The sequence below is a fragment of the Aythya marila genome (genome assembly GCF_965140915.1).
Source record: "Aythya marila genome assembly, chromosome: 15".
Classification (NCBI taxonomy): domain Eukaryota; kingdom Metazoa; phylum Chordata; class Aves; order Anseriformes; family Anatidae; genus Aythya; species Aythya marila.
This window is the reverse complement of record NC_139056.1, coordinates 16448505-16474999: the sequence shown is the minus strand read 5'-3', so window position 1 is coordinate 16474999 and position 26495 is coordinate 16448505. Positions and strand designations below refer to the sequence as shown.

At 53.1% G+C, this 26495-nt stretch overlaps 1 protein-coding gene across 2 annotated transcripts in view; it reads left to right on the top strand.

Annotated features, from left to right (window-relative positions):
• The first annotated feature begins 11642 nt into the window (after positions 1-11642).
• The window catches only part of PKD1 (polycystin 1, transient receptor potential channel interacting), an 85533-nt gene continuing 70680 nt past the window's right edge, over positions 11643-26495 (top strand). For both annotated transcript variants that reach the window (XM_082772337.1, XM_082772336.1), the window contains exon 1: positions 11643-12258. In XM_082772337.1, coding sequence (XP_082628463.1) covers positions 11963-12258 — 296 coding nt within the window. In that variant the 5' untranslated portion in view covers positions 11643-11962. The remainder of the gene's footprint in view (positions 12259-26495) is intronic.

The window sequence follows — 26495 nt, the reverse complement described above, 5'->3', positions numbered from 1 at the left end:
AGGCTTGAGCAGTCATATCGAAGCAAGAGTGGAAAATAAATCTCTCTGGTGAGAAGCCAGGCAGGCACACAATGAAGATGTAAATAAGTAACAGCGCTTGCACAAGACCAGGAGGAGCTGATGGCCAAAACAAAGGGGCTCGGGCAGGCTGGGAAAGCTGGAACCAAAGCCAGAGTCCAGATGCCCACCACGGTGATGCCAAAATGTTGCTCGTGCTGTGGCCAGGATGAGCTTTTCCCTTTGCTTCCACAGGCGTGGGCACAGGAGCAGAGCTGCACAGATGGATGAGGGTACCCCCATCCCCCAAGGCTCCTCTCCTCCCCTCTTGGGCACACAACACCTGCCCCTGATGACGTTTCCATGTCTGTGCCGGAATAGCTCTGCCAGGGGCATGTGAACCTGATGTTAATCCATCTCCCAGTGGGGGAGAAGCAGAGAGCAGAGCTCTGGCTGCTTCCCCCATGGACGAGGGAGACAAGCTGGGGTCAGGAGCTCTTGTGCCTGGGTTCTGGGCAAGATCCCACTTCTCCCCCCCTGAGCCTCCTGCACGGCTGGAGGAGCTCTGGGCTCCCACACACAGGACCAGAGAAAAAGCTTTCACAGCAGAGGCTTATCCACCTCATCTCGCTTTCTTCCTCCTGATGATCCATCTGGGAGATGGAAGACCTGACTTGTCAGAGCAGACTTGATGCCAAGGTTTTGCTCTATAATCTGATTTTCCAGGACAGCTGCAGTCAATAGAGGCCGAGGCCTTGGAGCAAAGTGCAATGCTGGAGCCATCTATGGGTCTGTCAGATTTTTAGCGTGTCCCTGTGCAGTGACAAAGCTGGCACGGAGCACTTCCCTGCCTGGGAAAGGGGGCGTGCAGCCCCCAGCACCCTCGGGGCAGCCTCCCGGGAGACCAGCGCTGCTGACGCACGAGGACTTTGCTTTTCCCCCGCTCTCAGCCACAGCTGATGGTGATGGAAATCTTGAAGAGCCTCGTGCTCACGAGCAAACAAAGCCAGCTGCTTATCACCGCCGCATCAGAGCAACACTGTACGAGGATGGCCCCTTATCGAGGGCGGCAGCAGGGAAGCGTGCTGCTTGCTGCTGCCCTTATCAAAGGTCGCGTGCTGCAGAGCTGCCAGCGGGGCTGATCCCACTGCCCCCAGCCCCAGGGCTCAGCCTCGTGCAGTGCCAGAGCTCAGAGCAGCACGGCCACGGGAGGAGCACCTCCAGCAAGTTCAGAAAATGTGTGTGAAGAGGCACAGCCTGCTCACAGATCTCAGTCATGCCTGGAAATGTTGTTCCCCATATAGTTACAGGAACTAATCAGATAACTGCAGCTGAAATAAGGGGAATGTATTTGCTAAAAATAGATTAATGGAACAACACACGCCTGAAGATACGGCGTGCCTCGGGGAAGCAGGACTGCGGGATCTGGCAGGGCTCTGAACAGGGCCAGCAGCGATGGTGGCTATTTGCTACTCTGGTGTACCTATGCCTGAGTAGATTTGTTTTTAAAGGCAGAAAATCAGCTCATCCCCACCAGGGCTGTTAGCCGAGGAGGCTGTTTGTGGCACACATGGAGGACAGGGGATGCCAGTGCTTTGAGGCAGCTCTCCTCCTGCTCCTCCTGCTGCACCAGCAGCCACGCAGCACCAAGGGGCAGCCCCAGGCCCTGTGCTTGGTGCAGGATGAAGCCTTTCCTGGCTGTTCTGAAATTGGGGGTGGGATGAGAGGAAGCATCTGTGGTCCCGCTGCTCCCATCTCCCCCTGCCCGCAGCTGCCAGGTCCCTTGAATGTTTCCCATTTGCTTTAGGGACTGGACTGCGTTTTGGGTGTTTCTGTCCGCCTTGGGCAATGCACACACACATCCCTATGGCAGGGCCTGCCTGTACAAGGAGTTATGAACGAGCTCATTAAGGATGGCACCTGCTTTCTGCTCAGCCTCCCCCACCTGGGGACAGAGCTCTGTGCAGAGCTGGAGACGTGAAGATTGGGGCTGGGGCTGGGCACTGGCTCTGACCAGCTGTTCTGCACAAACACTGCACTTTGGGGGTTTAAATCTAGCTGTTTTCTCCGACACGGAAATTTGCAGGGTTCTCTGTGTGCCAGAAGCTGCACGCCGTGCTCGTAGCCAAGCGAGAGATTTCAGCACGAGGCCAGCCCTCCTTCCTCCCGCCGGCCCAAGCTGCTCCGTCCCTGGCTCGTGCTGCAGCAGCTCCTGTGCTCTCCTGGCCTCGACTGCTCCTTGCCACAGCAGCAGCCCCCAGGCACAGATCCCCGTGTCCCCAGGCACTGCCCCCCAGGCAGGGACACCCACCTTGTCCTCGCCAGCATCTGCCAATGCCTTTCCCAACGGCCCGAGCCTGCTGCTCTCTCTCCTACTTTGTTGCCGGCTCAGGCTGAGCGGAGTTGTGTCTGCAGCAGGAAGGCTGCAAGGACGAGCTATTCCCATCAGAGACGATGTCAGCTGCACTGTCTTGGAAGATATTCATCTTCTTTGCCTGGTGCCCTGGCAGCTGCAGGAGAGCCGGTGCAGGCTCTTTCCATGCTCTGCTCGTAGCACAGCTCAGCCTGCTCTGCTGTCACCTATTGCAGTGCCTCCAGCCAAGGTTACGGGGACTGCTCCCCCAGTCCCTTGTAAACCCGGTGTCCCTTCTCGCTTTCTCTACTGCTACAGATCATTTGCCGAGGGCAAACAGCTCTGATTCCAAAGTCTTAGAGGTGTTGGTCAGAAAGGACCTGAAGGCATGGACAGCACCTGGATGGGAGACGCAGGCAGACAGAGGTGACACCACGGTGCCGGGGCCAATACATCAGGCACAGTGCTGTGCATGCAGGCGTGACAGAGCCTGGGCAATACACCGGGAGCTCAGCCTCGTGTTGTGCACGAGCAGACAGACCTCCAGCAGCTGTCAGACAGATGGGACACCCTCCTTCAGGAGCACCTCTGCCTCCAGAGCAGTGCCCGAGCAGAAGAGGCACGGAGATGACCTGGGAGCGGGCACAGGACACGCGTGGTGCTGGGGACCACGGCTCCTGCCACGCTCGGTGAGTCGAGCGCTTTCCCTCTGCCTGCATGGAAGGGTCCCAGCCCACACAGAGCTGAGCAGTCATTGTTCCCTTCCTCGCCACTTATTGTTCTTCCCTCCCCATTGCTCACTTACCTCTGAACACTTCAATCTTGTTGCTTTTGTCAGTGTTGCTGGCTTTTAATTGAAATTCCTCAGACATCTTCTCATCAATGCAGCCCATCAGTTATTTTTGTGTGGGAAGCAATTGTTTTCCTTTTGCAGCTGTGAAAGTTAAATTCCAGTGTTTTGCTGGGAGACTGTTTTTGTCTCTTCCCTTTCTTATATTGCCAAGTCAAGTCTTATATTGCAAACCTCCTTCCTTTGTCTGGTTATTTCATTTTCCATCTCTTCTGTGCGCAGTCCCTCTGTTTCCATCCCTGGCTCCTTAGCTTCTCCCTGTGATCTGTCCCAAAGGGCAGCTTCCACCTGCTCTTTGCCCACCCTTCATCACCGCTGTTTCCCCGCAGAGCACACACACCAAACCCTGGGCACCAGGAGCCTGGGAGCTCAGCCTGTTGCCCAGTCTTTATTTCCTGGCATTCAAACCCATAATTTATTCACGGGGCAGGTCCTGTTTAACGAGCAGCACTGCGTTGGCCTCCCCTGCCTGGCACTGCCTGAGGGCTCCTCAATGCCTCCGCCACTGGTGGGACCCCAAAAGGGCCGGGGCTGGAGCTGCCACCTGCCCCCCCAACCCTGCAAGCAGCCCCTGCAGGCTGCCAAGTTAATGCCACGCACACATTGCTGCTTTTGGAGCAAGTGGTGGAAGTGGCAGCAGCCCCCAAGGGGCTCAGTGGATGATGGAGCAGGTTAGACGCCGTTATCCCAGCACGTGCAGCCCAGAGGCAAAGCCTGGGTGCTCCTTCACCCACAGAAATGCCCCATTAGCCCCTGTTCCCTCTCCAGAAGGCCAAGGCAGGAGAAGAAAACATCTTTCCTGGCACTCCACGTTCAGCTGCAAGCCCCTGCCCGTGGCAGCACCAAGGGGGGCTCATTCCCCTCCTCCCCAACGGGGCAAGAAGCCCTCAGTGCTCCCAGCTGCCTGCCCTGGTGCCTGCACATGGGGCACAGCTTCCCCGCTGCCCCTAGGGACAGGGCACTGGCAGCCTGGGGTTACCCAAGCACAGCACCCAAGGCAGGAGCTGTACCTGGGGCAAGCACGGCACAGCCTGGCTGCTGCAATGAACTGCAAAACAAACCACAGCAGACGCACAGAGCCTCCCATCCCGCTGCCAGCAGGGTGCCGGGGTGCAGGGACTGCCTCAGCAATTCCCCATGGGCATCCCCAGGGAACGGCGCTGCTGCCCCGCGCCCCCACCCGCCCCTTCTGCGCACAACAGGGTGATCGTGCCAGATCCTAATGAGCCTGGACTGGGCCGAGGCCAGGAAATTAATTTTACTTGTGCCAAGACAGAAATGAGCCAAGATTTCAGCCGGTGGAGGACTGAGCGCATGAGAGCCCTCGGCCCGGCTCTGCTCCAGCAGTCACCCACGAGAGCTTTCAAATATGATGAAGTCGGATATTCAAAAGGCCTTTGAAATGTGTCCTATGGAGAGAGAGAGGGCTGAGTAACAAATGCTCAGCCTCCAAAATAAAAGACACTTTCAAGCTATTTGGTACATTTTAAATGCTTTTCTGACATGCCTCAGTGACATCAAATATTTCAGAAATATCTTATAATATCTCATCTTAAAACCATCCAAGATATTTTGTACAGAGACATCCTGCAACGGGGAAGGGTTGGAATGTGGTTATAGTTTCAAAAGCCAGTGGGTAAACACCACACGGCGTGACCTTTATCTGCACGCACTCAGCCGTTCCCAGCAGGGATGGGGTTGTGCCGGTCGGGCCAGGGCCAGCAGCAGCAGCCCAGCCTCTCGCCTTCCTCACAGGGCTGGCACCTGCACTTGGATCACGTCCCGTAGCCGTCTCAGCTGGGGCTGTGTTCCCAGGGCCCCGGGGTGCTGCAGGGCACGCTCGGGTGCACGCTGCGTGCAGGAGCAGCAGCAGGACTGCAGGGTGCGGGGATGGCCAAGGCTCGGCACCTCTGGGTGCAGGCAGCACCGTGAGCACTGAGGGGCTGCTTGTCCTCCTACATGCAGGTCAGGGAGAGGAGGGACCGAGGGGTGCTTTCTGCTGCACCACCAGCAGGACCCAGCCTCTCACCCTCAGAGGCAGAGCCCCCAGAGCTTGAGCATTTTACCCCCAAAAGCTCATCTTCACCATCTGCAGCTCAGGCGTTACAAACCCAGAGATACCCCAGGCCAGCCACAGCTCAGCCATGTGTGCAGTGCTCTTTGGGGCCCTGTAAAATAATGAGCAGCCCTAATGAGCTAGCACGGCAGCGTGCAGAGGCTCATAAAGCTGCTGCTCCAGAGGACAAGTCGGCTGCTCAGTGCCAGGCCCGGGAAGCAGCTCCTGCTGGAGCAAGCCATCGCATCGCTGCTTGCCGTGGGCTTGTCCGCCCTGTCCCCTCACCAGCAGGGGAAAAGCAGCTTCACCTCCTGCTCCTGGCTGTTGTGAGAGCTTTTCGTGAGCTGGCAGGGGCAGAGCTGAGCACCAGGGAGGTGCAGGGCTGTGCTGAGGCTCATTCAGCCACCCATCAGGACTAAGGGGTGGCAGGTCACCGACCAGAGGCAGGCAGCACCAGGCAGTAGTTATCAGCCCAGGAGCAACGCACCTGCAATGAGTCCTCATGGTCTGAGCTGTCAGCAGGTGGCATTGCTCCAACTAATTAATAATCTGGGCTATGAAGAAGCATCTCGGAGGTTTAATAATGTTTGTTAATGCTTTCTGAGGAAGGCTTAGCACTTCCACCCAGCAAAACTCCAGTAAGTTTGGGCAATTAGTTTTATCTTGAAGATGACAATGAGCGAGCAGCATGAGCAGCCCAGAGCCAGGCGTTTCAAGGCACCCTCAGCTCTGCAATGTAATCAGCTTCGATAGAGCCACTCAGCCGGCATCTTCTTGCCTACCATTTTCTGTGATTTTACAATTTCCTGTTTTGTTTAAAAGCGTTTCTTCTTTATTGCTGGAAACATCTTCTTCCCCAACAAAGCTAAGGGTTGTCCTGGTCCTGCAAACATTTTGTCTGCAAGCAATTTGATTTGCATTAGCTGTCCTTCTGCAATCAGAGGGACTAATCACATCTGAAAAGCTGCGCACATGTGTAAGTGATCAGGCCTGCCTGGGGAAGGCATGGAGCGAGGCACAGCCAAATGCAACCAGCTACAGCCAATTCACAGCAAAAAAAAAGCTGCTGGCAAGTGAATTCTCCAAGCTGGCTTCTCAAAAGCAATCCCATCGTGGTGCAGCGGGTCCTTCCCTGCCAGCCCTTCTGAGAACAGCCTCCGGGCTGCCAGTTCCCGGCCTTCACCAGAATCCAGCAAGTCCAAAGGCTCTGAATGCACATTTCTGCCTCTGCTGGCTGCCCTCTGGCTTCAGCTTCATCAGCACTAATTAGCACAGAGTCGTTTTATTCGCATCATCGCATTAAAAGGCAATAGCTTTTGAGGAACATCTGAGTAAAAAAAATAAAATAAAAAAAAAATCACATTTTCCCAAGTTTTCAAATGCACAAGTGTAACTGGAAGCCTGCTGCCAAGGGAGGCTGAGGCAGAGGGCCTGCGGGAGCACCTGCAGAGGTGGTCCTGGGGGATGCCTGTGCACGGGGATGTGCCCTGCACTGCTGACCTCCCGATTCAGTTCTGTCCTTGGGTGTAAATTACTCCATGAAGGGAGAGAGGGCGATGCCAGGACCAGTGGGGGTCAGTGGGCAACAAGAGGGGAGACCACTTCCTAAGGCCCCTGCAGCAGGGAGAGAGCAGCTCCAGCCCCTACCTGGCTTTTCACCCAGCTGAATTTGCCCCAATTACAAACGCCAGCCCCAGCACTGAGATGCCTCCTAATGGTGTGTGGACACCAGCATTGCTCTAACAACGAGCGGGAACAGCAGCGGTTTGGGGGAGCTGTGCTGAGGTTGGATGGGTGCAGGTCACGTCCCATGATCAGCTCCGGTGCCACTGCCCAGGGAACCTGCACCCTGCGCCCGTGGCCAGCCCGTGCTCAGCAGCAGCATCCCCTGAGCTGCAAAAGCCTGGAGCTTCAAAACCTACTGAGAGAGGAATCATGACATTTTGTTTGCTTTGAAAGAGCGTTTGGTAAATAAAACCAGAATCGCCACCAATTAAGTTACTGAGCAGAAAGCGTTGTCACTGAAACCGCTCGGCTCTGGTTTGCATTCACGCTATGTCAAATGGATGAAAATGATCAGCGTGAATAAATTCACTTCCTGAGCTGAAACTGCCCACAAAACTCATCCGGAATAAGCCCAACGGGGGCATGTGCTGGCACTGCTGACTCAGCTCAGCCTCGTGCAGCTGAAAACCCCGCACAAAATGACAGCCCCGTGCCTCGCTGGAGAGCATCACCCTGAGGACAGCCGGGACAGGGGGTCCCTTTTCCAGGCACCTGAGGAGAAGCTGGGGGACACCATGGATCCCACCCGGCTGTGGGCACCGTGCTGTCAGTACAGCAGGGCCAGGCCAACACATCCTGACTTCATCTGCTGCATCCCATGCCCAGCAAGTGCAGGTTGGCAGCTGGGAGCCCTCAGACAGGGAGATCACGGCTGAATTCATCCCTCGTGGATTAAATATGTTTGGGATAGGGGTTAAGATGCCCTTTCTCCCCGTGGCTGAGCCAGGACTAACCACCCCACATGGTCCCGGGCTGCGAGGTGCAGGCAGCAGGGACTGGTGCTGTCCTGGGGTGCGCAGCCGTGCAGGGGGAGGCTGAGGGCAGGAGCTGGGACCTTCAGCAGTGCGGTGTCACGGATAGGGACAGACAGGGTGGCTGTCTGTCTGAGCTCCCTTTGCATCTGGCTGTAGTGCGCATCTGCTCGTGGGGCCTTGCAGGCTTTTTTCCCGTTTTCTTTTTTTTTTTTTTTTTTTTTCTTTTTTTTCTTTTTCTTTTTTTTTTTTTTTTTTTTTTTTAAGCGAGGATGAAGGCTGCGAGGAGGGCAGCCCGGCGGTACTAGAGGGCGCCACGCGTTCACAAACCAAACCCAGCCGAGGAGTAACTGCAGCGCAGAGCTCCAGCCCGGAGGATGCTCTTTTTTTTGGGGGTGCGCCCACTCTCGGCTCGCCCAGGGGGTGCTTCGCGCCCCCCATAGCTCTCAGCAGGGCTGAGCCACGCAGGAGGCACCCGGGCTGAGATTTATTGCACCAACACCATGGAGGTGGTGAGTTCCTTGCTTTTAATTTTCAGCCCTATCCGAAAGGTGCCAAGAGGAGCAGCTGGTGCCAGGGGAAGTCTGTCACAGGTCTCAGCATCACCGCACCAAGGCACTGGACCAGCAGTTATGCCTCGTGATATGAAGTCAGCTAAAGAGCCCTGCAAAAGGAGAACAAATGTAGATCAGTGGTGGCAAGTGTGATATAACAGAGGATAACAGCTCAGCTGTCCTCTCCCCCGGGCCTTCTAGGCAAGCAGAAGTATTGTGTCTGGATGAAAGGCAGTGGAGCATGAGGAGGTTGGCTGCAGTCATCTGGTTGTGGATAGCAGCTGGGGAGCTTGTGCTGGCAGGCAAAGCAGGAGCCAGGCCTGGGGGGCAGGAGACGACTTTTTTGGGGGTCGCTGCAGGTTGTCCCTCGCAGGACTGGCTGTAACGCTTGTGTGTGGAACACAGCCCCAAAGCAACAACCTGGGGGGATGGAAGCAGCTCCCTCCACCTGGAGAAATGGAAATCTTCATCTCCTCGGAGGTACTCGTGTCCCGGGTAATGGCAAGTGGGAAGCTCTTACCCCCTGGACATCTACTGAGGGCAAGCAGGGAAATAATGGCAAAATGAGCAACGTGGCCATACGTTAGCACAGCTGCCCTCCAAAGGGCCCGAAGGCTGTGACAAGGGGGGCAGAAGTTTAGGAGGAGGCTATTTTCCTGCTTTCTTTGAACCACAGCCAAGGTGCTGCGTTTGTGTGCTGCTGGTGGGGTCTCGGGGCCGTCGGTGCCACCGCAGACATCTGGGGAGCTTTGGGCTCTGGCTGGAGGCAGCGGGGACAATCCCAGCTGGCCGCAGCCCTGTCACGTTCTGCTGACCACAGCGTGTCTGCTGCTGTGCTGGGTGCGTTCAGCCTGCATTGCTGCTGGGACAGGGAGAATTAACACCCTCTGAGTTGGGTTTTAATTCTACTTCGAGTAAACAGTATTGAGAAACTCTCCATCCTCCTGCCAGGAGGAGGGACCAGAAGAATCCCGTCCCCACAAGAAGCCCTTCCCCGCCTCGCAGTGAGCAACAGCCTCCCGGCCCCCGAGTACATTTTCCACTTCCATCATTTTCCGCAGTCTGCGTTTTAAAATCCATCCCAGCTCAGCAACGAGACCTTCCTCCAAGATCAAAAATTATGGTTCAATGTGAACAAATTGTTGTCTTGCAACTTGATCAGGATTTGCTGTCTCTTTTCCCACTCACTCAATTATTTCCTTGTTTGCTGCCCTCATTACAGCTTGGCAGCCCCAGCGTTTGGGGGAGAGCCCTTAACCTCATTACATCCGCTGGATTACATTAGTGATCTAATCTGCTGACATTTTCTCCTCGCTGTTATCTTAAGAAATATGGACATCAGTGCAGAAGATTAGGGAAGAAAAACAGAAAGCAATTTACAATTGAGGGAGCGGAAATAAATACATGGTAGTCACATGAGGAAGTAGTAACCGCTGAGCTATTTTGGGCACAATACATCACGCAGAAGACGATGTGTCTTTACAGTAGATTTCAAGTCCAAAAGGCACAAAATGTTTTCAGAAAGTAAATTCTCACATACATTAAGCACCATGCCAAGGAGTGAAATCAGACACTGTCAGGCTTCTTATTTAAGGCTCGTACAGCATTTGGACGAGGAAATGCAGAACCCCAGCTAATACAGGTCAGTCCCTAGAGAAGGACAGCAGTGGTAGCAGGCTCAGGCTCACATCATCTGCCTGGTACCACCCCAAACAATTGTTCTGGCTCCCTGTTGCTCACACCGTTCAGATGCTCGGACAGCCAGCACCTCTCTATCCCACCCCTTCTGTTGCGGTTGCTCCCCAGAAAGCTGCCAGGCAGATTTCCTGAGCCCCAGAGCCCCACCGACACAACGCCTGCTGTAGTGTCAGGATGGCAGCCCCCCAACACGCTCACTGCCCGGCTGCTGGAGAGCACAGGGTGGTGACAGAGCCCCCCAGCAAGCGGGCAGCCCCCACAGAGCAGGAGGCCAGCCTCGCTGCGCTTTGCAGGCAGCTTTGGACAAGAACAAAGGGCCTTTTGCCTGGGCAGCTGGCTGGTGAAGGGGTGCGACACCTCTCCAGGTGAGTGACTGCCTGTCATCCAGCCAGCCCCTCTCCCTGAGAGCAGGATTTCTTAGATGGCAATTGCTGCCGCAGCTGTGATTGCACAGACTTGGCTTCAGCTGCGGCTTCAGCTGTGCACGCGGGCGGTCCCAGGGGCTCCTGTGGGCACACTCGCATGCTTGACAGCAGGGCTGAGCTGCGATTTCCTGTGCTGAACTTAAATGTTACGTATAAATATTTTAAAAGGTACAAAGGGCTGCAAGAAGTAATGTAGTTGCATTAAAAAAATAAAAATAAAAAAAAGTTTATAGGCAGAATGCTCTTGTTCTTATTTAGCAAAACCCCTGCTGAAAGCCTTGTCCAGATCTGCAAGTCTTCCAAGGAGAAAGTGTCTTTGGCTGGCACTTCATCCATGAGCTCACTAACACCTGGCTCTGGGGGATGTGCAGGACTTTTTGCACCACCTTTGGGTCCAAGCCCCTCCAATTTCCCTTCCCCAGCCTCTTGGCCTGTGGGGGCAGGCCCCTGCCCGCTGCTTCCCCCCAGGCTCCTCTGCCTTTCTCAGCAGCCTGGTGCCCCGCTCCGAGCAATCCCTGCTGGGCAGGAGCTGATGGCTCTGCTTTCCAAAGCGATGCGGCACTGGAGACGGCGAGCAGTTCAAAAGCAATCATTTCTTCCATTCCATGCATTATCCGAGCATCTGTCCGTCCTCCTCGGCTGATGGCTGGGGCCACGCTTTGCACACACACACACACACACACACACACACACACACCAGCAGCACTGGAAGCCCTATGTCCCCATTACAGCACCGAGCAGCGCCTGCCCCCAATCCCCCCCCACCCCCCAATTTTACCACCGTGCCCTAGCTGTGTAACACGCACCCTGCAGCCCGGCCAGGATGCAAAGCCACCAAGCAGTGACCCCTCAGCACCGCGCACAGCCGGGGGCAGGCGACCCCCGTGCTGCCCTCGGGGGGAGGCAGAGCTGCCGGGGGGGGGCACCCAGGGGTGCCGGAGGGCCCGTCCAGCAGCACACCCCCGGCTGCCCCAGCAGGGAACGGGGGCTCCGTGCCCGGGGCAGCGGCTGCAGCACCCCCGTACCCCGCAGCTCCCCCCCCCCCCCAGAGCTCCCGGCGGCGCCGGGGCCGGGCGGGGCGGGGGCGGCCGGGGCTGGAGCGGCGCCGGGTTTCCGCCGGGCGGGAGGCGGAGCGGGAGGCGGCGGGGCCGCGGCCCGGGCGGAGCGCACGGCACAGCCGAGCCCAACCGAGCCGAGCCGAGCCGAGCCGGGGCTGTCAGCAGCAAGGGGAACCCAGCGGGGCCGGGCCGGGCCGGGCACCGCGGTGGGAGCTCAGCGCAGCCCCGAGGGGAGGCCGCTATGCCCGGGGGGTGCTGAGCCGGGCGGAGCGGGACCGGGACCGGGACGAAGCGGGACAGCGAGGAGAGAAGCGGAGCAAAAAAAGCAAAGCAAAGCAAAGCAAAGCAAAAAGCTCGGCCGGGCCCGGGCTGGGCCGGGCCGGGCCGGGCCGGGGGAGCGGCGGTGCGGGGCCATGCCATGCCCGTAGGGAGAGATGCCTTTTGGAAATGGAGACACTGGATCACAGCGCAAACATGGCGTCCCCGCGGCGCTGCTGCCCCTCTCGGGCTGGTGCCTGCTCTGCTCCCTGCTGTGCGGGGGGCTGGCGGCCGGCAGGACCCCCCCCACTCCCCCCCCACCACCACCACCACCATCCCCGGCCCCCTCCTGCCAGCCCTGCGCCGCCGACTGTACCTGCACCGACGGCCGGCCCGGCGCCGCCTGCATCGCCAACTGCTCGGCACGGGGGCTGCAGCGCCCCCCCGGAGCCCCCCCGGCCGCCACGGCCCTGTGAGTACCGCGGGGGGACGGCACCGGGACACCCGGGGAGCTTGGGCTCGGCTGCGGTGCTGCTGGGCTCCGGGAGACGGAGCTTGGTGGCCGGCACGGTGCTGGGGGACGGGGGGGGGACGGGTGCTGGGAGCCCCCGCACGCACTGGGGGTGTACGGGCAGGGGCTGCTCCCACCTAATGTGGCCGCCCCCCGAGTGCTGGTGGCCTTTTGGGGGGAGTGAGACCCTCCTGGAGACCCCCCCTGGGTGGTGGGGAGCTGGACTGTCCGTGGGGATATCCAGGGGAGCCGGGGGTGTTTGTGGTGCTGGGGGCTGCGAGGTGAAAGGGAATGGTAAGGGGGGAGCTGTGGCATGAAATGAGCAGCTGGATGTGGCTTAAAGGCTGTTCTGCTCGCAGCAAGTTAAAAGGACTCGGTTCAGAAGTTAAAATCAAAATGCTATGATAAAAGTGCGAGAATGGGGTGACCGCTGTGCTTGTGTCCTGGTACTGACTGTAGTTTTGGGAACATCTACCCCAAAGGTGTGTGTCTTGGAGGGGTGTTGGAGCACTCCGTATGCGCAGTCCCTTCAAGTCACTGTGTGATGTGAAAAACAGCAAGGGGAAAAGTTGTGGGGGAAAAGTTGTGGGGTTTGTTTCTTTTCTTTTTTTCTTTTTCTTATTTTTTTTTTCAATCTAAATTTGCTCTATATATGGAGTAACTTTCCTCTTCTTGAGGACGCAAAAGCTTTGAGTGATTCATGTAGGAAAGATGACGTAGGGTCCGGCATGATAGAAGAATCTCCCTTGAACTAATTTCTGCTGGTATTTCAATAAGTTTAAGGTCTGCTTTTCTCTTCTAAGTTTCCACTTTGTAGTGTCAATATAGATTGACAAATGTTGCAGAAGTCATAAATACCACAGGAGACATTAAATCGGCAAGATGCATCTTGAGTAACTTCAGGAAAACACACAACCTGCATGTCCAGCAGATGAGGTGTTTTCCAAATGTTTACTTACATGATGTATTTGGACTTTTCCAAAGAAAACCATTGTTCCATGCAGAAAGTCCCTAACTGGGAGAGGCTGACTTTTATCTAGGGCTTTCTGAGGTTGCGTTATCTGTTGTCAGTTAGACTTGTGGATCTGCTGCTCCAGAGGGTGAATGTGCCGTCGCAGCAGAGCTGGAACGTGCCAGGGCTTTGCTGGTCACTTGTCGAGCAGCCTTCTGAAGACTGCCTGTGATAGCTCGCTCCTTTGGCTGCTTAAGGATTTGGGGTTATTACAGTGTGTTTCTAGGCTTATTAATTTTGGTAGTAAGTGTTTGAGACTGCTTATGTTACTGTCTTTCAAAGGTATTGAGTTATAAAAGCTCCCAGACCATTTAGGATTGGATCCTGTCATGCAATGACAAATTGAAGGTAGACATAAAGCTTGGGCAGGTCAACAAAAAGTGTCCAGAGTGTGGGAAGCGGGAAGCTGCTAAAGCAAATCGACTGAAACTGCAGGGTGGCATTACAGATGTTTTCTTCCATTTTTGATGGGGAGATAACTGTTTACAGTGCTGTTGAGAACAGTGTGTTAAGGTTACGGGAAGAGCTTTGCTCCGCTGAGGAAGGGCCATCAGAGTGTAGTGGACGGACGGTGAAGTCCCTCGTCAGCCAGCTGATCGTCTGGTGCGTGTAGTCACAGCTCAGCTGAAAAAACGTGCTGCTAATCTTCTAGTGACTGGTGAAGATGTGCTGAAGTGGTCTGCAGTGGCACGCCGGTGTCCTCTGGGGAGCAGTTTACTTCCCTGGTTGATCTCCTTGCAATGAGAAAGAAGGCAGGTGTGCTTAGGGTGCTGTTATAGCCACGAAAGATTTGCAGATGAATTTTGGTTGGGGTGAGAGGGACGCTGGCTCATGACAGAGTGAGGTTACGCAACCGCTTTTATCTACGTATTTCATATTTCTTTTATTGAACACCATTAAATTAGGTAAATAATGCTTTTAATAATTTGCTGCCTGTCCTCTCATTAGAGGAGAAAAGTTATATCTCAACAAAATATTGCTGCTTTATTACCCTGAAATGAAAACAGCCTTTAAGAAGGCAGAGTTCAGAAAATTACCGTCACCAAAGCTCCCTGATTCTGCAGCAGGCGTGTGCCAGCGGTTGCACTAAGCAAACGTGACAGCGTGCCACACTGTGCAAGTAAGGCCTAGGAAATGAATTCCTCTTGTATCCGGCATCGCGGACCTAGCAACTCTGAAAAACAAAATGCCAACTTCGGCAGTGCTGTTACTATGAGTACAGAAGAAATGCCCCGTGGAGGAATCACTAGGGAAATAAACCCTGCTGCTCGCAGCCGTAATGGGAGCAGTGTCCAGGCAGACCGAGCGGCGATGTCGGCCCCAGCCCGCTGCTGCAGCCGGGCTTTCCAAGTGCAGGCTGGAGGCAGGAGCTGAGCCTGTTTTTTTCCAGTGTCTGCAGTGTGCAATGTAAAAACTGTGCTCCAAGAGCACAGTTTCAACTGAGCTTCAAGTGGCAGCGTTTGCACTTCTGAGATTCCTCATCTGAGAAATGTTCTGCTCTGATCTCTTTTCAGATGCGTTGCTTTCAGGGCTACCGGGTTTTGCTCACGTTCACTTTCAGACCTGGCTGTTTCATGAGACGGTGTCGCCTCTTTCGTTCCTCAGCTGGAAATAAACCTCACAAAGATTTTCTGGTTTTCCCCTGCAAATATCGACTGTTTCTGGCATCTCTTTAGTATCACGGTAGTTTTGAAGTGGAGATTAGAATCTCAATTTGTAAGACTGAAAGTCCCTTATTTTTCCTCCCTCATTACTGTGGAGCACTATTTGTGGATGGGTAAGAAAGAGAAGGTGAAAATATCAGAGCAGCTCTGCTATCGCCACACGCCTGCATAAGGTTTGCAGGCTGGGGGCTTGTAACTTTCATCCAAAACCCAATGTGGGGGGTTTTTTGTTTGTTTATTTGTTTTTGTAGATTTGGCAAGGAGTCCTGGGGTTAGGCTGCCCAGCTGGTGACTTCACCTAAGCAAACCTTCTAAAAATAAACAGATTTTGTGATTCAAGAACCTACAGTCTGTAATAAGTCTTTAAATTGCAAGAGTTGGCAATGGTCAGTAGATTCTGGTATTGTTATATGACTCGGTAAAAGCTTTTTCAAAGCTCAAGGTGTCTTCAAAAGCTATTGGAAAAAAAAATCCAATTAAAACTAAAATCCAGTTCAAGTAAAACCACAAGCTGCAGAGTGTCTGTACAATGCCGTCCAGTCTACAAAGGCAAAATAGATTAACTTCTGTTTCTAGAAAAAACGTAAATAACTTGGAATGTCATTCTCATAAGAAGCCGTATCCCTAGTGAAAAGAAGGCTGTGTTTCTCTTCTGTAAGGAATTTTGGAGGGGAAAAAGGCCCAAATGAGGTGCTAGATAAATATTTTGCAAACAAGATTCATTCAGCCCGTGGAAGGAACCAATCACGTAAGCAAGTTGTAAATGCAATTAAAGCACCAAACAAGGAGGCAATTCTGTATTATTCCATCAGAGCCTAATGGTTTCTGGTGTTAGTGAAGTGTCACCGTGATGCCATCACAGCAATGGCATGAGCATGAGGTTCGGGTTATTTATTATGCTGCTTCTTTCAGTTTCAGGGAAGTTTGAGTGCTGATCCCATGACTGAGAAGTTTACCTGGAAACCTTGGCCGTTTTTTGCTGGTGGTTAAAAATGTAGTAGAAGAAAAGGCATCCACCGGAGGGGTGGTGGTTGCAGGTGTTCCTGCTCCTTGGCAAATGCAATAAAATAGACACCTCAATGCTGCTCGTGGCTCAATTCTTTGCCCTGGGATCTCAGTAGCTGGAGGGCCCTACCCTGGAGAATGCAGGGGAGCTTTTGGAGCAGTAATTCCTTCCCCTGTACACCATGGAGACATTACAGGGGTGTGATAACTTCTGGTATTAGTAGAAAGGATCGTGGCAGTGCTCGCCTTGTGTTTCGCGGTTTCTTTGACATCTGGTTTATTTTATTTTATTTTTTTTCCTGATACTGTTTTTACATTGATTTTTCTCCTAATTCCTGCGATATTAAAGTTTACTGGGGGTGTCTCAATCTATCTGTGTTTTTTTCCCCATTGGAGTGGAAGTGCAGGCCCAGTCCTGCCTTTCTCCTCCTGCTGGCAAGCCCCCTCCAGGTCTCTCTCAGGTTTCACCCAGCTGCTTCGTTACACTGTCCTGTACAGGGGGGTTAAGCAGAAAATCCCTTGATCGGAAGGTGGGCTGGAACAGACTCATCTGGTTTGTTGATGCTTCGCTCCCTGCTTGCCATTTAATGGAATCCCTTGTTTTCTCTCGTCATGCCGCAGTTTCCACGCTGTGGTTTCCGTGCTAGGTCTCTGCGTCATCCTTTTCTCATTTCTTCGAGCTTTGTTGTCTTTTGATTGATCATTGCAGTTCAGCTTGATTTCGTGTCTTGCATGTATTCACCCCACATGTCCCCAGATGTTTCTCCCAGCTGGGAGCTGTACAGAGGTTCTTACTCTTATGTGGGGGACACGGCACTTGTGAAATAGTCCCCCTGTAGCCAACAGCAGGGTTTGGGCAGTCGCTGCCGGGCTCAAAAAGAACATTCCTGTCCCTTCCACGGTGTGAAGTTGGCAGCTCTGCTGGTGGGCAGCACCCGAGGCACTGTTGCTGTTCAGAAAAGTTTTTTTTAAATTTTTTTTGCCCACCCTTCTCACAGGGGTCTTGCTGAGATCAAGCTGAAGGCCTGGCAAGCAACATCTGAGCTGCAGAGCTGCCGGCCGCGCTCCCCTCGCAGCTTCTGCCACCTACACGCCCTGCCGCGTGTCGCTGCCTGGCCAACAGGAGACCTCAGACCTCCCCGGTCCTTAGTCCTTAACCCACGTTTGCACTGAACAATTAGCTTGTTTTTCTTATCAAAGGGCTGTTGTTTGCTTAGACGTTGAATCTGTGTCGGCGTCTCTGTTTGCCAAAACTAAAAACGTCAAATTGAAACATAACATGGGTTTTTGCTTTGCAAAGAGCACAGCGAGTAAAAATATACGATTGCCACCATTCCCATTAAAGGATAACTATGGTCAGGAAGAGGTTCAGCAACATCCAAGTTGACCATCCATAGCATTTGTGGTAAATTATAGGAACTGTGACCAGTAAACAGATTTTGTCCTCACTTTTCCAACTGCTCCTCTTCTCCCAAAAGATTGCATCAATTTAATGATGTGCTACCACTGAATTTAAACAGATTTAATCAGAACAAGCTAAGCACAGTGTTCTGGAGTCAGCTGTTCCCTGCCTGTCTGACAGTAAAAATAGTTCCGCTCAGGTTAGGAACAAGCACATCTCTTTGGCTTCCCGGCATCAAGCCTAGTAAAAACTTTAATAAACTGAGATCAGAGAGGAAGCTTCAGATGTGGTATAAGTTGTTGTCCTTGATGCAGTGTCATTTTTAATTTAATTGGAAACCTGCGGTGAGATAGTGTGACAGACTGGTTTGCTAGCAGTGCTCGATGGAGGAGAAACAGTGTTCAGTTCGTAGCAGGGCATCTCCCACCCAGGGCATTTTTCAGTCGGGGTGCACGAGTGTTAACGCTGGGTCCTGCTCTGCCTCCAGCCCTGGAGCCGTGGTGCTGGAGGTGCTGGCTCTGCTCTTTGCTGCAGCACGATCAGGAGGTTGTGCCGACCCGACTGACAGCAGATGGCCCGCAGCAGCTCTGGTTGTTGATATGCCTACGGGGCAATCTGTAGTGACACGAATTGTGGCTTCAAGCCAGGATTCAGCCAGTCCTTTCCTATTCATTTGGAAGTGCGCCTGGGCAGCATCCCATGCCCTTATTTCTTCTAGCTAGCCGGGTAACCTGCATTCTGCCCTCCTATGCAGACAACTACTTGTATCAAAACCACATTTGCCTCGGTGTAATACTACTTTGCATGCCTGTGATGAAGTTGTGAGATCTAATCGCTGGTTTGAAACTGATTTCCAGGGTGGAGTTTGTAGCCTCGGGTGGAACGTGTGCCCGCTTCCCAAGCAGAGCCGCTGATGGTGCTCGCAGATCCCCGCGGTCGCCTCCTCACTGCTCATTGCAACATCTGCTGGCAGTACCTCGGCCCTGGCTCCCGCAGCATCCACGCTGCTCTGGGCTCCTCCAGCAGGGAGAAAGATTTCTGCAGAGCCCAGAAGCAAAAGAGCATTTTTTCTCTGCAGCTTTGAGACGGGCGGTGGAGCCTCTGCTTCCTTTCCCTTGTGTGGGGACTTGGATGGGATTCCGTAAACATCTTTCCCTGCCTGGTCAAGGGGCACTGGTTGTGCTGGGAACGGGTTAAATAGGTTCTGCTGCAGCAAATGCTCCATGTCGGAGAGGTGGGAGTGGCTCTCTAAAAAGAGGATCTAGGGTGTGGGTTGAGTCCTCCTGAGGGAGGGACCCGGGGAACAGCTAAGCCTGGGAAAGCAGAGCCGAGAGCCCGGCCGAGCTGTTGCGTTGGCCAAAGCTGTTAGTTTCTCTCTCAAAGCCACGCCTCGGGAAGGGGGTGGAGTGAGTCCGGCCCAAAGCGTGCGGGTTTTGGTTTAGGTCAGGTTGGTAGGAGCCTCTGTGCCTGGTCCCACCAGGACCTTGTGCTCATGCTGCGCCGCAGGCAGGTCCGGGGCTGGGAGCTGTCAGGCAGCAGGGGCGTGCGAGGAATGCAGGGCTAAGCCAGAGGGATCCCGGTGTCGTGCCGCAGCCATGTGAGCACACGGGTCCCTCTAAGAGCCGAAAAAAACATTGTTCTTTTTAATGTATTTATTTTTGTAGGGCAAACTCACGTTGTTTGAAAGAGTACTCCAGAAGTGGCTATTTTTCTACATGTGTTCATCGGCTTGCCTCACAGCTGGGCTGGTTACGTTTTAAGGGCTGAAAACAGTTTAGCCTTTCCAAGCGTGGCCTGGATAAAACAGATGTTTCGATTCCCGTCTCCGCTGCTGACGCTCCCATGTGCCACGTTTCCGACGGGAGGACCCCTGTGCTGGCACACGGGCCCAGCACCGTGTGTGGTGGGGGCCCAGCACCCCGTGCCGTGCATGGGGCCCAGTGCCAGCACCCCCTGTCCTGCTGGTAGCAGGGACTGGAGCACTGTCAGAAAGGGAATGAATGTTGGTGGGTTTTGCCTCATGGGTGGCTTCTGTGCTGTTGCTTCACGGCTTTCACGTGCAGAGGCTGTGGAGCTGTTTGAGAGCAGGGAGAACCATCTGAGCCGGGCTCTTTAGCCAGTGCCAGGTTGTTCATGGGGTGATAAAAAGATAATTGTGGGCCCCATCCTGTGATGCGTGCTCCCAGCACAGAGCATATGTGCCGCATTTCCTCTCCCAGGGCTTAGAGCTATGGGAACAGTCAGAAACCGCAACGAGATGCAGAGTAGAGAGTCTCCAAGACAAGTGTTACAGCCACATCCGCTGCACATAGCTGTGCTCTTTGCTCCCTCAGACACCTCTGCGTAAGCTGGCTTTCTTCATCGGAAAGAGAAGGACAGGGATTTGGGGACAATGTTTTGACATCCACAGGCAGTTCCTTGCACAGGAGCATTGGGAAGGTGTCGTGAAAGGCTCCTCGCTCTGCCTGCGGCAGCGCAGTGAGCGTAGTGTGCAGCCCACGGCATGGAGCTGGCCCTCAGCAGAGCTGTATTTCACCCCAGATGAAAAGAGTTGGAAAGTCTTCTGGAAAGAGTGAGTTTCAGACGGGGATATGGAAAGAGCAATCAACTGGCACCTTTATTATTTTGTATTGCTGGACCACTTCTGGGATCTCATAGGACAGGCACCGTGCAGACAGAGTGAAGGGACGGGTCTTGACCAAGGGCTGTGGATTGTGCAGGCAGGGTGATTCCCCGGGAGTAGAGCTTCCACTGGAAAAATATCTTGGCTCCTGACCAGCCCTCTGCGAAGCAGTTTTAGAGGACAGCTCATTATTGCTACCTTGGTGATTTTCTAGAAGAGAACTGTTACATAAGCAACAAGTTTGTGAATCCATTAGTCGGGATCCCGTCTCAGCTGTTTCACCACAGTATTAAAAAAAAAAAAAAAAAAAATGGGGGAGTAGGGGGAGGTTCCTGTGTCCTTCTAGACACAGGAGGTGACTGCAAGTAGAGAGCCACTGAAATGAGCAGTGACATTGGCCAGAAATTCATAAGTAATGAATTAAATCTGTGCAGATCAAAGGTTTCTATCAGAGTGTGGGAACGTTATTTTACTCCAACAGAGGGAAAACATGAAGTCATTGGCTTCATATCCTGAACTTTGTCTAGATTTGCAACCCTTGATTGCATAGATCAGTACAAAATTTGTATCAGAAGTCTTTAAGAAAAGCGAGTGAAGACAAAACAAAGGTAGTAAGACAAAAGCTAGAAGGGGCTGACAGACTTTGTTAGTCTTTCAGTTGCATTAAGAAAACTTGTGGTAGCTAATATAAGTGGTGGATTGGGTTCACACCAGCAGTAAGAAAAGGCTTTCCTTAAGAAAAAGGAGAAAAAAAATGCTGCCACTTTGTGCAATAAAGCTGTTGTAGGGCACAGAACATACTAGGACAGGACCATGGAAACAAAGCTTGGGTGGTACTTGAGGCTCTGCTAGACCGACAGAATACAATTCCCAAGTTTTAATTTAGAAAGAAGACACACCCCATTTTTTACAGGGAATGCCAACAGCATCATTAGTTCTTGATTTTTTACTTCATACAAGACAAAACAACTCCAGTAGCATGACAGTCAGAGCCTGAACTCTGAGGCCCTTGGCCCTCGCAGCTGCCCCTGCTTTCAGTCATTGCATCCAGCAGTAAGTAATTTCTTGAAAAGCTTTCTGCCTCTCCAGTGCTTGCAAGAGGGTAAATGGTAAGGGTGGTAATGTCACTGTCCTTGGACAGTTTAGTTTCTGATCACACTCGCAGATTGCATCTGATACAACCAACCATTTAAGTTGCGTTGTTTTTTTTTTTGTGCTGAGTGCTGTGACCCATATTATGCAGCCAGCCAGGTTGGAGGATTGCCCTCCAGCATGATTTAGAATTTGCAGCATTTAAAAGGTTAATTACAGCTAGTCATCAGATCTGTAAAACAAGCCAGCAAGGCCTGCTGCTACATTCTGGCTTCCTTTGGATTAACTTTGACAACTCCAAGTCTAGCATGATCCCATAACTTTGGAGAGAATCGGAGAGGAAACTACATTTGAAAAATAATCTCCAACACCCCCGCAGGACACAAAACTCTCTAGCTATTTAGGAAAGACACTTCACAAGTCATTGGAGTGCACTGGACCTTTTGAGGGCCTGCAGCCCTACCCCAAATCCTCCCCTCTTGCCGGTGGTTGGTGTGATCAAAAACATGGAGGCCTTTTTGTCCCTGTGCCCACTGACGACTCCTGTCCTCTCCTAAGGAGAGGGGAAATGAAAGTGGAGTCAGTGTTTTGTGCATTGGCTTGCCAGGCAATTCCTGAAATTGCAAAGTTCTGCAGCAGCCCTGGAGGCTGTGTACAGCACGCTTAAGGCTTTGTTTCTCCTTCTGTCCTTCTTCCCTCCACAATCAGGGAATCGAAGTGCATACCTTAGTTTGGGAAGAGAGCCGAGCTACTGGGGGCAGTGTTGTCTAACAGCTGGAACACAGGGGAAAGCAGGACTTCTTGCTTTTGTTTTCAGTTCTGACCCTGCTTGCGTGGGCTGGGCTGTCATTGACTCGGCTGCACTCAGTCTCCCCTGTCTGAGCAATGGGGCTGATGCGTCCTTGCCTCATGGGAGTATTGTAGTGGTTATTTATGGGAATTAAGTGCTTGTGGAAGGCTTAAATGTGTGGCTGCTGGATAGATGCCCTGGATTTCGAATTCCTACTGCTTGGTGCTCTGCCATCCTTGTGAGAAGGCAGTGAAACAATGTCCTGTACCAACTCTCGGGATGCTGATTCTGCAATGCAAACAAGGTACAGGGCAGAACAGCAAAACACAGGCTTTTGCTCATTTTGGTGGTTTATTTGTGACCTTGCTCCTGCCCTCGTGCCTCAGTGCCACCCTGTTGTCATCTCCCAAACGAAGCACACAGCCCTGCGCTCCGCTGGTGCGTACGGTGCAGCAGGTGTTGGAGCCAGCTGGATCACGCTGTGCTGCTGTAGCCATCATTTTCCTTTTGAACACATCTGCAAAGAGAAGAGTCTGGTTTGCCGTCCAGTTTTATTTTAGCTTCAAGGCAGTGCCATCGGTTTCCCAAACAGACATCCCAGCCCCAAATACGAAGTCTGTGCTGGCTCTAGGGTGCCAGCTCCCGAGAAGATCATGGCTGCGGGCTCCTCGTGGGAAGGACGTGGGGATGGGGCTGATTTCCTCACCAGGAGCAGCCCGAGGAGAGGAACCATGCAGCCCCAGGCTGAAGTTGCAGAGGTGACTGTACAAGGCCAGAGCCATGCTGCTGGGACAGGACAACCTGTGCCCACATGTCAGGCTTTTGGCCACGTTTGTGATCCTCACTGCATTCTGTGGTGCTGCTCCTGAGCACCCCACCTCAGTCGGGCACCATTTACCTCGGCTGGGCGCCATTTTGTCGCGCCAGCAGCCATCTTACACAGCCGTGGGGCTCTGTCGTGCTATGTCTCCGTGCCCTTTGTGGGACATGGCGAGGAGGTCTCTGTGGTGTTAATGGCCCAGCCCTGTTCCTTGGCCCTGAGCAGCCCTCCTGGGTGCCTTCATGCAGCAGGTCTGGGGCAAGCAGCCTCTCTCAGCCACTGCGGGGTGTCCACCTCCTTTCCTGCCTTGCACCACCGTGGTCTCTGTTCCATGAGCAGTTGGCACCTGCTGGGCACGCAGGACCCCAGACTGTGCACACCTCGCCGTGAGGCCAGGCTCGGCTGCAGGGTAGGGGTGCTGTGAGCCCTGTGTTTGGGGCTGGGCATCCCACGGGGCCGAGTCGGCTGCCAGCCTCGGGCTGCGGAGCTGGGCCTGCCGCCACCGTGCGGGTCCGGGATGCGGCAGTCAGTAGCTCTTGGCTGTGGCGCGTACTGTGGGATCCCTGCTGTTGGTTGTTTGTTTAATGATGGCTGATTACAGGGAGAGGAGACTGCCCCTTCCCACCTCCTTAGGGGTGCGCTTCGGTATTCCTACTGGGAGTGCGAGGACGCCTTGATCCTCTGCCTAATCAAACTGACTGCAGGGCACTAACAGCCGTGTTTCGGCCGCGCTGCTGCCACTGCAGCCTGGAGTGTGGCCGTCCAGAGGGAGGGGGGTTGTCTTTTACAATGTGAAACACATTTCAGCAGCAGCATTTTTTTTTTCATTGAATCTAGAGGAATAAAAGCCCCCAGCAGGAGCCTTGAGCTTACTGTTCAGATGAGACACAGGCCTATGGCAGGGATAGGTCCCAGATCTCCTTCTGGCAGCAGCTCAACTACTACACTTGTTTCTTTTAAGTTCTCGGGGTCCTAATTCTTCCTGTCTCACGGGCAGTCTGGCGGCAGCGCAGGCGGTGCTGACAGCCCGTTGAGGAGCACGCGAGCTTGCCGTGAGTGGCAGAGCATCAGCACAGAGCCGTGTGTGTGGTGTGGCTGTGAGAACAGTCCCGTCAGATTGATGTCACTGAATTAATCTACAGAACTGAGGAGCGTGGGTGACTTGTGTTTTGTGAGTCTGTTTCTGCACAGGCCACAGATGGGTGAGAGCCTTGGCCTTGGCAGCATCGGGTCCTGGCTTCTGCCGAGCAATGTGTCAGTCCTGCCCATCCTTCCAGGGGCACCATGCTGTGCTGAGCAAGGGCTGCTCTTGAACCCTGCTTGGCTGCCAGTGTGTGCAGCCCATGAAATAAATATTCCAACTCTCATACCGCGAGGACAGGTTTTTGGGTCTTGGGACACTGGGAGTCCACATATTTCAGCTCTCAATATACAGCTTTAGCTATGACCTGAGTGCGCTGTGGAGGTCCTGGTGTTGAGCAGCCTCAGCAGACATCTATTCTGGTGCACGGGCTGAGGCTGCACAGGGACTCAGCACCACTAATTGATGAAACCCAGCCCTAGCAATGGGTGTACAATAGCCATTTACTCGCATGTCGCGCTTTATGCCAGGGACTTTGATGACAGACTGTGGAAGTAAGTGGCTTTCAGCAGATGCCTGTAAAATTTTACAGCCCGTCTTATAGTGGGAACTTCAGGACTTTTAGTGTTGGGCCCAAAGACTTTCTGTCCTGACAGCAGAACAGGGCCTTCAGGCCTCTGACCTACTGCCAGTCTTTGGATGATGAGGAAGAAGCTGGTGGAGTAAGTTCCTGACATATCAACAGTGCTGGCATCTATTTGTATGTAAAGCTCAGTTTAAAGTGCAGAGACTCAGTTGTATCTCCGCGGCATGGTACCTTGCATGGTATGTGTGGGCTTGCAGAAAAGACCCAAAGCTCTGGAAATTGTTATTTGTGTGTGTACTGCTGTGAGCCCTGGTCAGGACTGGGACCTCATAGTGCTGGGTACCATACACAGACATGCAGAATAACAGACTTCATCCTCAGGATCTTGTGATAGAAATAGACGAGGCAAAATAAAAAGGAAATCTTCCTGTTTTACAGCTGGTTAAGGATGTAAAAGCTTTATGCGCACAGGGAGTGAGGGACTTGCTTGCAGTCCCACTGGCAGTGTGTGTCAGAGCCAGGCCCTGAGCCTTCCTGAGCTTCTGAGGTGCAGCTGAGTGCAATAAACGTGGGCTTGCGAGTGCACATGGGGCCGATCTGACACGAAGATGTCACAGTGGGAGTGCAGGATTATATCTAGGTGCCGCTGCTCTGGAGCATCTTCAGACTGGGAGAGCTGTAATCAGTCTTGTCCTAGCCCCAAATGCAGCACAGCATGGCTTAGATGTGGTTCAGTTTGGAGTGAGGAGGGCAACACCTAGTTACCGTGTTCTTTTGGTGCCTTGCAAAGAGCTGTCCTTGCTCCAGACCCTGTTCCTGGTGTGCGTGGAGGCCCTGCCTCTCCAGGCCTGTGTGGGGACTGCTCCTCTGTGCTGCCCTCCAGGAAGCAGGATTCGTTCGGAGAAGTTTGGAGTGACAGACGGGAGGAACAACATTTCGCCATGAGTTTGTACCGGGGCTCTGGATTAATCATTACTGCCCTTAATGTCTTTTAGCTCAAAGCCAGCACCGTCTGTATCACCTGACCGCTCTACAGGCAAAACCAACGGGATATCAGATTTTGGCATGGCCTCGCTACCCGGAAGCGGGTTTTCTGCAAGGCATGAGGGAATGGAGAGCAATGGTTAATCGGCAGGATGGAGTTAATCATTCACTGAATTCCTCAGCTACAAACCCTTTCCTCAGTAATTTTTTGGTGCGTTGCTGGAAAGGAAATTGGGGTATGCGAAGCAAAACCATACTTAACAAGTCACAGTAGCCCTGGTGTGTGTAGGGTTTCTTGCTTTTTGCTGAGGGTGGAGCTGTCCTGTGGGAGGAGATGCTTGAATGAGCTGATAGAGCTGAGCGGTGCTGGGAAACTTGATATATCTGCACCTTTCTCTTTGGATGCACGTGCCAGAAATTGGGATTGAAGAAGGAAACGTCTGGCCTTTCACCTACCTGAGATCCAAGGCAAAGATCTGCATTTTTCTTGCAGCAGTCAATGGCATCACCAACACCTCAAACAGAAGTGGGAAAACTGATCTTAATAAACTAGCTAGGATGCAGTTATTCAGAAGAGTCTGGCTTTGCCAGCCAAAACATGAGTCAGCCACCTCTCATAAATCTCGAGATTAAAAATAAACCAAAAAAGGCCAAATGTTGCCTTGAGCCTCAAGTCCTGTATCGGAGACATCTGTATCTCTTAGAAAGGAAATGTATTTAAAAAATCAGCGAAATAAAAGGCAAGGAAAAAAAGTAGAGATTATCATTTAATGCCACGATTTCAGGAGGCAGGTTTAAGGAAACCATCCCTTCTCTAATGGCAAAGCTCAGTGCATCTTCCAAGTCCCCTTTTCGTGTTGAAATGGGTTGGGAAAGGATCATTTAGAGCCATGTATCATGGGACCCTATATGAGAGTTGGTTAAGATATCAAGTAAGGCTGATACAGTCTTTGAGGTTGCTAAAGAGGCAGCCAAAATCTTGAGGGTCAGTTTTAGAGGATTAGTCCTGTGATCGGACGGATTATACGATATTTCTGCTGTTTAGCAGTAAATATTTAATCTGTAGGTAACCCAAGGCTGAACTGATTGCTGTGCCAGACAGAGCTAGCCTTTGATCCAGGAATCTGGGTCTGTCTTCC